The 17,608-nt window shown below is 41.7% G+C and overlaps 1 protein-coding gene across 2 annotated transcripts in view; it reads right to left on the minus strand.

Moving 5' to 3' along the window:
• msrab (methionine sulfoxide reductase Ab) overlaps positions 1–17,608 on the minus strand; it is a 123,801-nt gene that overhangs the window by 60,385 nt on the left and 45,808 nt on the right. For both annotated transcript variants that reach the window (XM_062041461.1, XM_062041460.1), the window contains exon 5: positions 11,144–11,248. In XM_062041461.1, coding sequence (XP_061897445.1) covers positions 11,144–11,248 — 105 coding nt within the window. The remainder of the gene's footprint in view (positions 1–11,143; positions 11,249–17,608) is intronic.

Here is a 17,608-nt window from a genome sequence, read left to right on the forward strand (position 1 = left end):
TAATACATAATGCTGGATAAAGAAAACATACAAACCCTTTATTTATTAAATCACAATTATTGAAATTCAACTATTTGGTGCCTTTGCAAACAGCTAAAATTATGTATAAAGCTACCCAAGAATGTACAACAATTCTTCTCAACAAAAAAGGAGAAATATAACCTAACAGGAAAATCTAATTTAAAACATGTGTATGTTCGTACAACACTTAAAACCTTTAGCATATCAGTATGTGGAATTAAATTATGGAATGGATTAACCATAGAAATCCAACAAAGCACCAATATGATTCAGTTTAAGAGACTGTTCAAACTATAAGTGTTCACAAAGTACACAGAAATAAATGTTGGTACCGGCGCTAAAATATTGGTATCGGGACAACACTATTACAGGGAGTAATTTTTAGTCTTAAATTAAGATTTAAAAAAGGGCTCCACAGAAAAAAGGGCACTTTTCTCTGAGTGAAAAATGGAGCTCCGTTTCAGTTGATGCCGACCCACAAGCTGGAAGAAATAGCGAGCACAAATTGACAAAAAAAAACATTGAATGGCGTGCCTAGCTCCAATTCTTCGGCAGGTCGCTCTTCCGACAGGACTTCTACTGGAGCGCTGACGATCAGAGGGGTGGAGCTTCACTTCTTTGCTTAAATTCTAATTTAGCGCATTAATAACCCAAACTGTGAATTGTTTCTATCGTGCTTTGACTGCGCAGGCACAAATAAAACATGAATATACATATATCCCGTGAAATAACACACATTTCACCCACTTTTTAAAATATAATACTTCATTGGCCACTTCAAGATCTGGGGAATAAGGTTGAAATCTTCTTAAAACAGCAACTTTAAGTACAGTTGTGATTAGAGATGTCCGATAATATCGGACTGCCGATATATAATCGGCCGATAAATGCTTTAAAATGTAATATCGGAAATGATCTGTATCGGTTTCAAAAAGTAAAATGTATGACTTTTTAAAACGCCGCTGTGTACACGGACGTAGGGAGAAGTACAGAACGCCAATAAACCTTAAAGGCACTGCCTTTGCGTGCCGGCCCAGTCACATAATATCTGCGGCTTTTCACACACCCAAGTGAATGCAAGCATACTTGATCAACAGCCATACAGGTCACACTGAGGGTGACCGTATAAACTACTTTAACACTGTTACAAATATGCACCACACTGTGAACCCACACCAAACAAGAATGACAAACACATTTCGGGAGAACATCCGCACCGTAACACAACATAAACACAACAGAACAAATACCCAGAACCCCTTGCAGCACTAACTCTACCGGGACGCTACAATATACACCCCCCCTAAACCCCGCCCACCTCAACCTCCTCATGCTCTCTCAGGGAGAGCATGTCCCAAATTCCAAGCTGCTGTTTTGAGGCATGTTAAAAAAAATAATGCACTTTGTGACTTCAATAATAAATATGGCAGTGCCATGTTGGCATTTTTTTCCATAACTTGAGTTGATTTATTTTGGAAAACCTTGTTACATTGTTTAATGCATCCAGCGGGGCATCACAACAAAATTAGGCATAATAATGTGTTAATTCCACGACTGTATATATCGGTATCGGTTGGTATCGGTAATTAAGAGTTGGACAATATCGGAATATTGGATATCGGCAAAAAAGCCATTATCGGACATCTCTAGTTGTGATGACTTTTCTCAGACACATCAGACAGCCACTCTCTCATTTTGCCAGTGTCGGGCCGTGCGTTTCTCACCTAGGCCTTCAGTGATGTCCTACTTAGTCCGACTTCACCACTCAAAATACCGTAATTTATGTCACCACATGGACACGGCTGGAGATACTACACAGAAACACACTTTCACACTACTGGGCGTGCAAGTGTGTACAAACAGTGTACAAAAGGGCCTATTTTTCGGCGCATTTAACATTCAATAAACCCGCTTCAGCGATCAAAACATATCTTATTGTATGAAACAAATGAAACATGACAAAATAAAGAAATCAAATATTTGAACTCACAATTTGTAGCACCCATCCGACGCCGAAGTCGGTTGATTTGTGTGAGAGTGGCGGGGAAACTATATCGCCGCCGGATATAGAACTATGTGAATGCTTGGCAAATATCGATTACTTTCACAGGAGCGCGCACCTCTCGCTAAACCTGCATTGCTTGGCTTCGTCTGTCCACAGCGGATTACCAGGTGCAAGACAAACACTTTATCTTTGTGGTTATTGTACCAGTGAGTTTTCTATGGCTCGTATGGTTCCGGTGCCACTTCCTGTTTTCGCAACTTGTGATTGGATACTCACTTGGGAGTCCCAAGTGAGTATCCAATCACAGCGTTACTGACAACAACTCGTGATCTGATTGGCTATCGCAAATGTCTATCAACTGTATGTCCCCGTTCACTTAGAGTGCACTAACGCCCGCATTGTTGATTCTGAAGGCTCCGGGCAGATTTGGTACAGCATGGCAACATAAGCTAGCTGAATTCTGATTGGATACAAACTCTAAACTTAAAACAACAGCATTGGAAGGAGCATAATATGACATGAAGAGTATATGAATCATTTTAAATATTTAGGGAAAGTCAATTTAAAATTACTTTTATCTTTAATTATGATCATGATTTCTGGTTATGTTAGGCCAGCAGACAACGCCTTGCTGGCCCTGGTGGCACACCACTGCATTTTGCAATGTGTGGCACACCTATTCCAGTACCCCTCCCGGAGTATAATAAACATAACAAAAGAGCCATACGTTTATCAGTACCAAAGGATTTAAAAGATTAGTGAATAGTAGTTTTTTGTTTTTGTTTAGCTATTGAGTACTATTGACTTTTTTTGATTAAACATTTGTATGTAATAAAATACAATAAGAAACTAGTTAAAATACGTTGTCGCTGTTGTTAAACTGTCACCATAAATCAATTGAAAAATGTACACTTAATGCATGTGATCCATATCAGCCGATCTCACTTATCACCTTCACTTCAAAGCTAAGATGTCGATATTTTGACCTACATGGGATTGGTTTTAGCATCTTTAATGCACAAAATGTATCAAAGTTTCACCCACATCCTTCAATTTTGCTATATTTTATTATGAGAATAGTATTTTTTGGAGAATGGCCTGCGAGCAATGTGCATTTTTTTTTGTTTTGTTTTAAAAGTAATTACAGCTGTTTATGCAAAAACTAAACATTAAATTAATGTACAAATAATGCACCGCATCTTGACCTTAAAAACGAGGTACGTATCGAACAATAGGCCGGCAATGCCATAACACATTTTTCTGGACGATATATTGACCTACAAATTATTGCAGGTAAACAATATTGTCACCATTATTTTGAGACCACATTAACCGGCGATGTGATGACAATACATAATAACAACGCAAGTGTATCCTTTCAAATGCAGGAGACTTGTATTTTTCATATATTTTAACCTTGTGATTGGAATGCAATTTTTAAATATTCAAGTTAAACAAAACAAACAAATGATAGAAATAAAATAGCACAATGTTGCACGTAAATAAAAATCACAACTAAAAGCAATAAAATAGGTTGTGTCTCTGTTAAAGGGGAACTGCACTTTTTTGGGAATGTTGCCTGTCGTTCACAATCATTATGAAAGACATGATGACGGATGGATTTAAAAAAAAAAAAAAGCATTCTAACTATTAAATAAACGTAAATAAAAGCCTGCTTACAGTGGTAGCTTAAATTAGGAGCCTTTATTTGTTTACTTACTACTAAAAGACAAGTTGTCTAGTATGTTCACTATTTTATTTAAGGACAAACTTGCAATAAGAAACATATTATTAACATATAGGCCTACTGAAACCCACTACTATCGACCAAGCAGTCTGATAGTTTATATATCAATGATGAAATCTTAACATTGCAACACATGCCAATACGGCCGGGTTAACTTATAAAGTGCAATTTTAAATTTCCCGCTAAACTTTCGGTTGAAAACGCCTTTGGATGATGACGTATGCGCGTGACGTAGCCAGTGAAACAGAAGTATCGGTACCCCATTGAATCCAATACAAAATAGCTCTGTTTTCATCTCATAATTCCACAGTATTTTGGACATCTGTGTTGGTGAATCTTTTGCAATTTGTTTAATGAACAATGGAGACTGCAAAGAAGAAAGTTGTAGGTGGGATCGGTGTATTAGCGGCGGACTATAGCAACACAACCAGGAAGACAGAAATGGATAGCAGACGCGTTAGCCGCCGAACTCACCTTAACTTCCTCCGTCTTGCCGACCGCATCTGTGATCGGGTGAAGTCCTTCGTCGCACCGTCGATCGCTGGAACGCAGTTGAGCCCGGGTGTTGATGAGCAGATGAGGGCTGGCTGGTGTAGGTGGATAGCTAATGTTTTTAGCATAACTCTGTGATGTCCGGTTGCTAAGTTAGCTTCAATGGCGTCGTTAGCAACAGCATTGCCAGGCTGGAAAGCATTAACCGTGTATTTACATGTCCCTGGTTTAATAGTATTGTTGATTTTCTGTCTATCCTTCCAGTCAGGGATTTATTTATTTTGTTTCTATATGCAGTTAAGCACGATGCTATCACGTTAGCTCCGTAGCTAAAGTGCTTCACCGATGTATTGTCGTGGAGATAAAAGTCACTGTGAATGTCCATTCCGCGTTCTCGACTCTCATTTTCAAGAGGATATAGTATCCGAGGTGGTTTAAAATACAAATCCGTGATCCACAATAGAAAAAGGAGAGAGTGTGGAATCCAATGAGCCAGCTTGTACCTAAGTTACGGTCAGAGCGAAAAAAGTTATGTCTTGCACTGCATTCTAGTCCGTCACTCTAACGTTCCTCATCCACGAATCTTTCATCCTCACTCAAATTAATGGGGTAATCGTCGCTTTCTCGTTCCGTATCGCTCTAGTTGCATTGAAAACAATAGGAAAATATGAGGAGGCGATCAACTGACTACATCACGCTACTTCCGGCTTTTTTTTATCAGAGACCAAAAGTTGCGAACTTTATCGTCGTTGTTCTCTACTAAATCCTTTCAGCAAAAATATGGCAATATTGCGAAATGATCAAGTATGACACATAGAATGGATCTGCTATCCCCGTTTAAATAAAAAAAAATTCATTTCAGTAGGCCTTTAATGTACTCTAAGAGTTTTTGTTAAAATAAAGCCAATAATGCAATTTTTTGTGGTCCCATTTATTTAGAAAAGTATCAAAATAATTTTTTGGTACCGGTACCGGTACCAAAATATTGGTATCGGGACAACACTAGTGCAAACATGTTGCGATAAACTCGCGTGACCTCCAGTATTGTATGATTCTTTATTGAAGCAGCATCTGTGTATCGTATCATAATAGTATGTGGCCTAAAAAAACCCAAAAGGACGGATAAAGGAAAGGAAACAAAGAGAAGAAGAAAGGGGGTAAGGCCTTGGTTGTTAGGATGAACAGCAACAAAATGGAGGTGGGGAGCTGAGGAAGAGCAGGGATGATGTGGGGGTTGGGATGGGGTTGCTGAGGATGAGGAGCTGGGAGGAGAGAGTGACTAAGAGATAAAAGAAGAGCAAGAGTGTTTATGTGGTGAGTGGATGGCCTCGGGGAGCTCTGCTCCACGGATGTGCTGACGGGCTGAGGGGCCGCGTGTTCGCTCAGTCGCTCGCTTGCCTGCTTTCAGGGCCCCGCCGTAAAGAGGACAGGGGTGAAGGTGACATGGGTGGCGAGCGAGGTGAACTGCAATAGAATGTGGCAAACGAGGGAGGAAAAAGAACTGAAACAGGCGGAGAGAAGTGGGGGATTGGGAACGGAGGTTCAAAAAGGAGAATTGGAACACGTTGGTATGGGTCGGGGAATAAAAAGCTGATTGTGGGGCTTAACGGGGGGATGAGACGTTGGCAGGTTAATGGAGCAGCGAGAAAAGACGTTCCTTGTGGAAAACACGACGGGGGACGGGGGGGGGGGGGGGGGGAAATCAAGGCCTTCATATAGGGAGCTTAGTTGGATGTATGAACAATTAAATAATACCTGCTCATGCGTGGGAGTGAGTCGGGAACGTGCACACGAGCCCGTCATCAAACCCACGATTGCACTTTGACGCGCCGATGTCACTTTGACTGGGGAGAGTTTGCCGCCGCGCGCCCATGTGTGAGCTTGCATTATTGAAGAGTTGTCATAACTCAAGACATAAGGAGCGACGCGTCTTGAATTCAGGGGTGTGATGTGGTTTTGGAGAAGGAGGGTTGGGCGGGGGGGGGGGGGGTGTCTTTATGCAACATCCCAGAGAAGCCGGCAGATTGAGACTATAGCGTTGCTGAATATGGAAAGAGGGCACACGGCAAAGGCTGCCGGGAGTTTCTGATTGGCTGCTAATGTTGCTATCCAAGCCGGGATTGGCGGAGACGACGCAGCCCCGACATCACGTTGTCGGGACTAAACCCTTTTGAACTGAGGCAAAAGCGGAGAGGCGCAGATCCCAAATCGCACACGCGTTTAAAAGAACGAGAGCATGAACTCTGAACATGCATGCACGTGTGACAGCTGCGTCGGAACCAAAAGTGCGCGCGCGCGCGCGCGCGAACGCACGTGTGTGTCCAAGTCCCGAAACTTCCCGCATTGCCCCGAGAGCGTTTCTATAAGGTGGACGGAATAAATTGGAGCTTAAGCACGCGTGAAGGCACAGCCAGCGGGCCACATCACGCCACATTTGTCAAATCAGAGGGAGAATTTCTGCTACACGTGAACACAGGATTTGGCGAGGTGGGTGTGTGGGGGGGGGGGGGGGTGGACGGCAGGAAGTCACGCTCGGGGAAGTAACGCTCGCCCCCCCCAAAAACTAAAGATAAAAGAGATTTTGGAAGGTGTTGCCCGTCCTTAACTGTAGCGTAGAGAATAAACTGCGCAGGCTGTAAATAAAACATGAGAAGAGACAAGTGTGGGAGTGGGGGGATGGGGGGGGGGGTTAAATGCATGACTGCGCTTTCGGACCCGTTATGCGTCTTTGACCGCGGTGGGCAGACACACACTACCTCCACTAACGACTCAAACGCGACAATATCCCCCGCTTCTCTTCAACTTCGCGACTTTTTTTTAAAGTCCCCTTCTTTCTTCACAGTCGGCTTATGAGCGCGCCGACATTTATATTGTATTTGGGTCACGTTGAATATGTAATAAGCGCAATCATGACGGATGCAAAACATGACGGCATCGACTGAAGTAATGTCACGGAGTACACACCGCGCGCGTGTGTGTGTGGTGATGAGCAAAGGCCTATAAATCTTTGATTCACCTTTTTACAACTTGTCATACCACCCCCTTGCCCTTCCATTCCATATGAGTGAGCAGAGTAGCTCTTTGCCCGTCCCCGCGCTCTCTCATGCCCCGCTCCCGACGTGCACACGCTCCTCCAGCGCATTAATGTTCTTACATCACCTCCTCCAGTGGGCAGGCCAAACAAGAGAGACTCACAAAACGAGATGGGGGGAAGATGGGAGAAAAAAGGTGAGCCATTAATGTCCACATAAAACATGTAACCTGCCGACATCAAATAGAGTCCAAACAAATATTTATTTAACCTAAGCCCCTTCTCGGCCACACTAAACCATCGTTTAAGGTCCCCTTCCTCGAATAATTTTCTACACGGGTTAAGTGCGCCGTCTATTTCTTGAATCTCCGGCTCTTAGCTTTGTATGGACTCATCGATCGTTTACAAAGTGAGTTCGGAGAGGAAGTGACGCCAGAAAGACCGCGCCCCACACAGGAAGTGACGTCAGAAAGAACGTGCCACAGCCAGCTTCATAATAAAGCGGTTTCGTAACTCGGAGCTAACCACTGGAAAGATGGAGGCGAGTCATACAGACATGCCAGTGTTTCTCCTTCCGTCTGTACAGACGCTTGTGGAAATCACACATGAATACCTTAAGACAAGTGGTTCTTAACCTGGGTTCGATCGAACCCTAGGGGTTCGGTGAGTAGGCCTCGGGTTCGGCAGAGCCTCCGCCGTGGAATAAATAAATAAAAACTTCTCCCTATCGGCGTATTATGGATACGTCCTGGGCATGACGTTAAAGTGCATTTGGCAGTGGAGGCTCCTCTATGGGGTTTTGGGGCACTTGGAGGTTAACCCCTTTACTACTGTTACCCCAGGTGGCCCTCGGCAAAGGCCTAGTACATGACTGCCCCCTAGCCAGGGATACAGTGAAGACCTCAACGTCTTGGACTCCATGCCACTGGACCCTGACCCGATTCTGTCAAGGATCGTGTGGTGACTGTCTGTGCACCAGTCTCCCCACGTAAAACAAAGTCACGCACAGGCATCCTCCATAAAGGGATACACCCCTACCAGGAGGATCGTCATACTCGCTTCGAGTGACCGTCGATGATGATGATTACGGATACGGCAACAGCCGAAGTCACACTGATTTGCAAGTGTGTAATTTGTTGTGAGTTCATGCGCTGTGTTGGTTTTGTTCGTTGAACTAGGTGATGTTCATGCACGGTTCATTTTGTGCACCAGTAAAAAAAACATATAACTGTTTTGAATTTTTAAAAAAAACTAAATATATTATTTTTCGGGTTCGGGTTTAAGGGTTCGGTGAATGCGCATATGAAACTGGTGGGGTTTGGTACCTCCAACAAGGTTAAGAACCACTGCCTTAAGAGAAAGCGATTGCAGCTATTTCAGATACAACACTTCTCTGACGGCAAGAGAACTTTCCAATGTCCAGGTCAGCTGTGATTCTACTTACCAAAAAACTTTGTCCATTTGTCGAAGGAGAGCCGACGAGAATGCGGGCTCCCGTGGATGTGATAAAAAAAAGGTAGCGTGTGCTTTGTATTACCTGGCCGTCGAGGGAAGACTATGGAAAACAGCGAATGCTTTTTGGACTGGCAAAGCAGACTGTATCAGTTATTGTATTGAATTGATTAACGTGGACCCCAAATCAAACAAGTTGAAAAACGTATTCAGGTGTTACCATTTAGTGGTCAATTGTACGGAATATGTACTGTACTGTGCAATCTACTAATAAAAGTTTCAATCAATCAATCAATCAAAAACTGTCCGCCATGTATGTCGCGGACTCAACGTCTAGGTCCAGAGTATATAAAGTCACCAAAAAGGAATGGACAATGAAGGTGAAGGCAAAAGAGTGAGGAGTGTCCTGACCAGATATCTACATCCCTAGATTGATTGTAGTCAAATGTTCATTGTCACATTGTGTACTTTTGTGTCTAATAAAGATTTGATTAACTTATGATGTCTCAGGTGTGATTCACTACAATAGGGCCCTACAACACACTGGATTCCCGTTATTGAAATACCACAACACTGGATATTGTTCAGATAAGTTAAATTTAAGAACTTGCACACAAAGCAACACTGGAGGTGACTATGACGTGCACATTTTCCACGCATGCGTACTAGGTCGCGTTGAACCGAGAGGCGGGGGGTTCTTAAACGACCATTGTGTGTGTGTGTGGACAAGGATAAGGTTAGGTGAGATTTACCCTGGATAACCTTAAACGGCTTAGTGTAGAAGGGGCCTAAAGTTGCACAACCCCTGCAAAAAAAACGAAACAAAAGCAAAACGACCAAATGTGGCAATGACCACGGAACAGGATATGGAACGATGAGGAATGTACAGCAAATGGAAATTATAACAGTTGTTTTTAACATTATATTTCATTTCACTTAAAGGAGTCATAACATGATTTGTTTTCTACATTTAAAACACTGATAAAACATGTAAAGGTGGTTCTCTGGTCAAAAAAGAGCATAGATTATGTTTAACAGACCATCTTTAAGCCGCTTTCTGACCGTCTCTCCAGGAAGTGACATTTTGTGGGCAGTCTTATTTATGTGGCTCCATTTCGTCTGTGTCTTCTCCCCGTCAGCCATGTATAGTTTTGTAGCGCTTCCATATCGAGTCTACTGACAGATGTAAGTTACAACTATACGCAACTTTTTATTAGAAATGGCAACAGCAAAGGATGCATGTACATGTACGAACCACTCTGCCCCACAAAAAGGAAGACATTATTGACTACCATGGCGAACTCGCGTAAAGCACTTTGGCTACAATGGGACCCATTACCTCCCTGCTTGGCACTCAGCTTCAAGGGTTGGAATTGGGGGTTAAATCACCAAAAATGATTCCCGGGCGCGGCCCCCGCTGCTGCTCACTGCTCCCCTCACCTCCCAGGGGGTGATCAAGGGTGATGGGTCAAATGCAGAGAATCATTTCGCCACACCTAGTGTGTGTGTGACAATCATTGGTACTTTAACTTCAACTATATATCCACCCTTGGAAATATAGTGGAGACTGACATTGGGAAAAACGTCAACAATGGGGCAAACTCCAAACGGCTCATTTGGAGGAAGTATGAAAGAAAGCAAGATTGTTTTATGAATATATCCGCCATGCCTCCATGGTTTGATTTCAACTTTTCAGGATCCCAAATACACAAAAACAGGTACCAATAGGTAAGAAAAGTTGATTTTGTATAATCGGCCCTCTATAAGTGTTTAGTGAACAGGCATGATCCATTTTTGCTTGATTAACCTATATATTGTGCTTGTTCTGATCATCACTTTCTTCTGGCTTCTGATTGGCTCGTAAGGCTTTACCGTTAGGGATTACAGCGCCACCTGCTGGTTTGGCAGACCCCTGAAAACTTGCAAAGGCCTATTTGTGCAGGAACACACTTTTTTTTTTTTTAAAGCCAAACTACTAATGTATATTTTTAAACATTGTAGGCAAAGACACAAACGTTCTTTGGGGATTTCTCCAAAACTAAAGAAGCATTTTAGATTGAAGGTCAAATGTGTTCAAGTACGAGAAGTCAAGTTGCCTTGATTCAACCTTTGCGGAATACCTGCATCTTCTATTCACAACCGTGGTTTTTGGTGGGCTTCCTGCACCACACTGGCATGTGTCTCTATGGATGGATGGATGGAAGACACATTAACAGTGTCTGGCATTGCCTTCCACCCACGAGACGGCCCCCACCCCATCACTACGTACACGTATGCACACGTCTGGGCAGCATCCTTCTGCTCCAATACACCCTGTACCCCTACGGGATGCCTCTTGTTAGATAGGCGACATTTTTGTGGGGAGGTTTGTGCGTGCGAGCACCACTTCTACTACCTTGTGTCGGATCGTGGTTCTCCCAAAAGTGTTTAAGCAGCTCCTCCAGGCTTGTGTCTTTGGTATAGAAGACCACCCTCACGACCTCGGTGTGTCCAGTCAGCCCTGCGGAAAGGAACACAACAGAGTTCAACACAATGGGTATCAGGGCATGGCTGTTGCTGTTTTATTTCATCTAGTCTTCTTTTTGCATTTTCCTCCACACTTATTTCCAATTGCCAGGACCAAGAATAAAGGTAGTGAGAATAGTTTCTAGTTTACAATTTATAAAATTTACACCAAAAATGATGGCGCATAAAAGTGATGCCACTTAAACAAGACAAGATCAATTATTTAAAATTAGTGTTAAAAAAACAGTTATTATGGTGACACGCATATACATGTACAGTACAGGCCAAAAGTTTGGACACACCTTCTCATTTCAATGCATTTTCTTTATTTTCATGACTATTTACATCAGAGGTGTCCAAACTTTTTCCACTGAGGGCCGCACAAGGAAAAATTAAAGCATGTGGGGGCCATTTTGATATTTTTCATTTTCAAACCATAACAAAATATATGGATTTTTTATTTATTTTACCTTTAGGGGTCCAGAGGACCATAAAGGGCCTCAGTCATTAAAATGTTAAAAATAAGTCAGATTTTTTTTATTTTTATTATTTAACGCTTACAGTGAATCTCTATATCAACTTCAAGTTGATATAAAGTAATACAAATTAAAAAACATGTTTTATGGCTTTTCTGTCAAAAACAACTTAGTTTTTTTATAGTAAAACTGAAATATGCAGTATTTATTAATTAGAGCCCTAAAAGATCAATAATGCAGGACACCATTGATTTTAATTTTTTCATATTTTTGAGTAATCACAGAGAAAAGATAAATAAAAAATCACTAAATATATTTGGGATCCAAAAGGTGCCCCACTCATAAAGTGATACATTTTTATTAGGTTTTTCTTTTACTTTCAACACTTAAGTTACGAGATCAACTTCAGATATATCTGTCGATTTTATGCTGGAACTATTATTTTGTTTGTTTTATGCGCTTTTGTCAAAGAAAACAATGTTTTTATATGGCTGCTACACAATATATGCAATATTTACCACATAAAACATTTTAAAGTGAAATATTTGAAGTAATTGGAGCCCTGAAAATAATAACAATAACATGGATTTTTTGTCTTTTTTTTTTTTTTTGAGCAATGGCAAAAAAAGAAAAAAAAACGTTGTTTCACAGACCATTTTCAAGCCCCACAACATGAGGATAGAGAAAAAGAAGGAGCTTATTGACTACAGAGTCGGACTACAATGGCGAACTCGCGCAAATGATAAATGATAAATGGGTTATACTTGTATAGCGCTTTTCTACCTTCAAGGTACTCAAAGCGCTTTGACACTATTTCCACATTTACCCATTCACACACACATTCACACACTGATGGCGGGAGCTGCCATGCAAGGCGCTAACCAGCAGCCATCAGGAGCAAGGGTGAAGTGTCTTGCCCAAGGACACAACGGACGTGACTAGGATGGTAGAAGGTGGGGATTGAACCCCAGTAACCAGCAACACTCCGATTGCTGACACAGCCACTCTACCAACTTCGCCACGCCGGCCCCAAAGCTCTTCGGGTAAATTTTCTACCATATATGGATAATTGGCTGACGTCACCAAATGGGCAAAATCCTTGTTTTCCTGATGTATGAAGGAAGGCAAGATTGCTTAATAAATATCCCCGCAATGTTCCACAGTTTGATTTAAATTTTTTGGGACTCATGCAGATCCCAAATACAGACCAATAGGTAAGAAAAGTGCTGTTGCATAATCGGTCCCCTTTAACAGCACGCAACTCAATAACCATACCCTCTAATGATTCACACATGGTACAAAATACACCATGCTGTTGCAAAGGTGTACAAAACAAGCGTAGGGCTGTAATGACGTTGTGTTTTTCCACAAGGACACTTCAACAAACAGGGCGGAAAGTCATGTGGACGGCGACGGCCTCGTGCACCATCACATCACCCTTTTTGATTTAATTGTACTCGTGCTGTTAGAGACTACTTTATTCCCCCAGTGACAGCATGAACAATTTGTTTACACTTGTCTTGATTACTGTCCTCTCTAAATGGAAAAGTACTGTAGTGTGACATTAGTGCACTTCCACCAAACACAAAACGCCTCACAACAGACCCGTTTGTGGGCAACGTGGTGAGGAAATACAGTAAGACGATACCGGATGTACTGCAGCCTGAATGAAAAGTGCCGGTACTACGCGTCCAGAACAAAAAGCATCATACCGGAGGCTTTTGTTTTTGTCACCGCATGGTCTTCCAACGACGTCAGGTTGTTTTGATCCGCCGCGTGTGATCACTGCATTCACACCTGTCCAAACAGACTGCACCGGGAGGGTAAATGAACCGTTCAATTTATCCCAACTGTACCAGGCAGGTGCGAAAATGCCTTGAGGGAGCACGTCAGGATGGATGGCGTTGTGACTTTGACAAAGTACGCGGTCCTCGCACCCCCTGCAGTCAAAACTTTTTCTTCCTTTAAAGTACGGAATACAGCCTTTGCTTCTTGGGGTTTTTCGTCAAAGCGCTGCAGAGTTTGAACGTGCCCTCAATATTAATGTACACACGCTCAAGTATCCTCAACGTGGGTTTATCCTAAAAAGGTAATAATTGTGTATAATGATTGTACTTGCTTGAACTTTTTTCACTTTACAAAATCAAACAATAAGCGTACAGTATATTTGTATTCTTTCTATTCAACATTTGGTTGATACCGGGAAAATAAAGTTATACATTTGCAAGATTAAGATCATAACTAGATATTATCGGCCAATAAATGTTTTTCAATGTAATATCGGAAATTATCGGTATCGGTTTCAAAAAGTAAAATTTATGACTTTTTAAAACGCAGCTGTACGGAGTGGTACACGGACGTAGGGAGAAGTACAGAGCGCCAATAACCCTTAAAAGCACTGCCTTTGCGTGCCGGCCCAATCACATAATACCTACGGCTCTTCACACACACAAGTGAATGCAAGGCATACTTGGTCAACAGCCATACAGGTCACACTGAGGGTGTACGTATAAACAACTTTAACACTGTTACAAATATGCGCCACACTGTGAACCCACACCAAACAAGAATGACAAACACATTTCGGGAGAACATCCGCACCGTAACACAATATAAACGCAACAGAACAAATACCCAGAACCCCTTGCAGCACTAACTCTTCCGAGACACTACAATATACACCCCCTGCTACCCCTAAACCCCGCCCACCTCAACCTCCTCATGCTCTCTCAGGGAGAGCATGTCCCAAATTCCAAGCTGCTGTTTTGAGGCATGTTAAGAAAAATAATGCACTTTGTGACTTCAATAATAAATATGGCAGTGCCATGTTGGCATTTTTTTCCATAACTTGAGTTGATTTATTTTGGAAAACCTTGTTACATTGTTTAATGCATCCAGCGGGGCATCACAACAAAATTAGGCATAATAATGTGTTAATTCCACGACTGTATGTATCGGCATCGGTTGATATCGGAATCGGTAATTAAGAGTTGGACAAAAGCGGAGTGTCAGATATCGGCAAAAAAGCCATTATCGGACATCCCTAATCATAACAGTCATTTTTCAGATTTGCCATTGAAGTGTGTTTTTTTTTTCTGCAAAAGGTGCTTCATATCAAGTGTTGTCATGTAACAACAACCAGAACGTCAACAATGGTAGAGGCTAGTACAACACTATATTGAGTTGAGTTGAGTTTGAGTTTATTTCGAACATGCATGCATACAACATGATTAGAGATGTCCGATAATGGTTTTTTGCCGATACCTGGATATTGTCCAACTCTTAATTACCGATTCCGATACCAACCGATACCGATATATACAGTCGTGGAATTAACACATTATTATGCCTAATTTTGTTGTGATGCCCCGCTGGATGCATTAAACAATGTAACGAGGTTTTCCCAAAATAAATCAACTCAAGTTATGGAAAAAAATGCCAACATGGCACTGCCATATTTATTATTGAAGTCACAAAGTGCATTATTTTTTTTTAACATGCCTCAAAACAGCAGCTTGGAATTTGGGACATGCTCTCCCTGAGAGAGTATGAGGAGGTTGAGGTGGGCGGGGTTGGGGGGGGGGGGTTTAGGGTAGGGGGTAGCAGGGGGTGTATATTGTAGCGTCCCGGAAGAGTTAGTGCTGCAAGGGGTTCTGGGTATTTGTTCTGTTGTGTTTATGTTGTGTTACGGTGCGGATGTTCTCCCGAAATGTGTTTGTAATTCTTGTTTGGTGTGGGTTCACAGTGTGGCGCATATTTGTAACAGTGTTAAAGTTGTTTATACGGTCACCCTCAGTGTGACCTGTATGGCTGTTCACCAAGTATGCGTTGCCTTCCCTTGTGTGTGTGAAAAACCGTAGATATTATGTCACTGGGCCGGCACGCAAAGGCAGTGCCTTTAAGGTTAATTGGCGCTCTGTACTTCTCCCTACGTCCGTGTACACAGCAGCGTTTTAAAAAGTCATAAATTTTACTTTTTGAAACCGATACCGATAATTTTGAAACAGATACCGATCATTTCTGATATTACATTTTAAAGCATTTATCGGCCGATAATATCGGCAGTGCGATATTATCGGACATCTCTAAACATGATACATCACAATTTCCAGTTTCTTTTTTCAACATGTTCGAAAAGGAGTAGGATGTAGCAGAGCTTATTTAATCCTACCCCTTTTCTTTTACATGATAGTTGCTAAAACCTTTGTTCACTTCCTGTTCTCAATTTATTCACAATAAACTCCATAAGTAATCACAATAAAAAAATTAAAAAAATAATAATACTCGGTGAAGTAAGTTACATTTAATATAGTGAGATAAGTAAGATTATTTTTTAAATGAATGGATGGATGAATGGATGTATTGGATATATTGTCTGTGAAAGGGACTGGTAGCATCTCTGCTAAAGCAAAATGTTTAACTCATGCAGTGTTTTTGCGGCTGTCAGAAATGAGCAAACAGATAAAAAACATGTACAGTACGACTAATGTATCTGCAAAACAAAGAGTGTAGACAGAGTGATTGTCTAAAAAGAAAGAAGGTGATTATGGCTTGCAAGCCTTAAACCGAACTTGGATGTGAATAATGTGGATGACATTCAAATTTGCTCAACTCATTTTGTATCTGGTATGCATGGACACATTTGTACCTGTTGTGTGACTTTTTTGAAAACATATTGCTAATAAACGAGGACTAGTTTTTATTTAAGCATGACAAGATGACATTTTGCAAATCTCCCTTGCTTTCCTCACCCAACCATAAACTGAGTGCGAACACTGAACAGACAGCCTTTATAGCTTTTGAATTCAGTTGCTGTATAAACTTGGAGGAAGGATAAATGGTACATGGATTGTACTTGTATAGTGCTTTTCTACCTTCCAGGAACTCAAAAGCCTTTGACACTATTTCCACATTCACACACTGACGGCGGGAGCTGCCATGTAAGGCTCTAACTACGACCCATCAGGAGCAAGGGTGAAATGTCTTGCTCAAGGACACAACGGACGTGACTAGGATGGCGGAAGCTGGGGATCAAACCAGGAACCACACGGTTCCCGGTCTACCACGCGGGCCACGTCGTCCCGTAAGACCCTGACCTGAAATTCTTGGAATAAATAATAGAAATATAAGAGAATTATGTTTTTTAAATAGTTTTACTGCTGTGACTCCACTACTACCACAGACAAATTAGTGTGTGTTTACTGTACTTAATAGTAACATTTCACTAGTAAACGTGATCTCATATTTGATCTCCTTTCGCAACTGGCGCCACTTTACCCATATATTACTCTTTGTAAAGTTGTGCAAGTGTTTGCGGCGTTTCAGCATCTTTTGACCCAGACTTATCCCGGATTTTTGACTTTTCCGTGATCATTCCATTCAGTTTTACTGCCATGTTTACAAACATTCCTTTCTGGATGGCTTCACATCCGGGTCCTAAACCCTTTTATACGTTTCCATCCACTTGCTTCAAGCATGCATTAAATTGATTGTTCTGGAGCCACAAATCGTGCAATCTTGCACTTAACCAACTTATTCAAGTAATTCTGTCAAGACGTGGACTATGGGGGGTTTGTTTTCCCGAGATGCAAGAGAAGTAGGAGCGTACATGGCGTGAAGGTAAGGACATGATTTAATAATGACTATAAAAAGGTACAAACAAAAGGCGCGCACAAGGCGGAGATACAAACTTGGCTAATGAAACAAAAACTAGCACTTGGGCAAAAACTATGGACATGAAACAAAAGGACTTACTGTGGCATGGCACAGTGAACAGAAGTATTTAGAGCAGAGCATGAATAATGTCAATGTCGCCAGAACGAACAACTGAAAATGACAGGCTTAAATAGTATTGACATGATTAACACAGGTGCGCGAGT

The sequence above is a fragment of the Entelurus aequoreus genome, linkage group LG03 (genome assembly GCF_033978785.1).
Source record: "Entelurus aequoreus isolate RoL-2023_Sb linkage group LG03, RoL_Eaeq_v1.1, whole genome shotgun sequence".
Classification (NCBI taxonomy): domain Eukaryota; kingdom Metazoa; phylum Chordata; class Actinopteri; order Syngnathiformes; family Syngnathidae; genus Entelurus; species Entelurus aequoreus.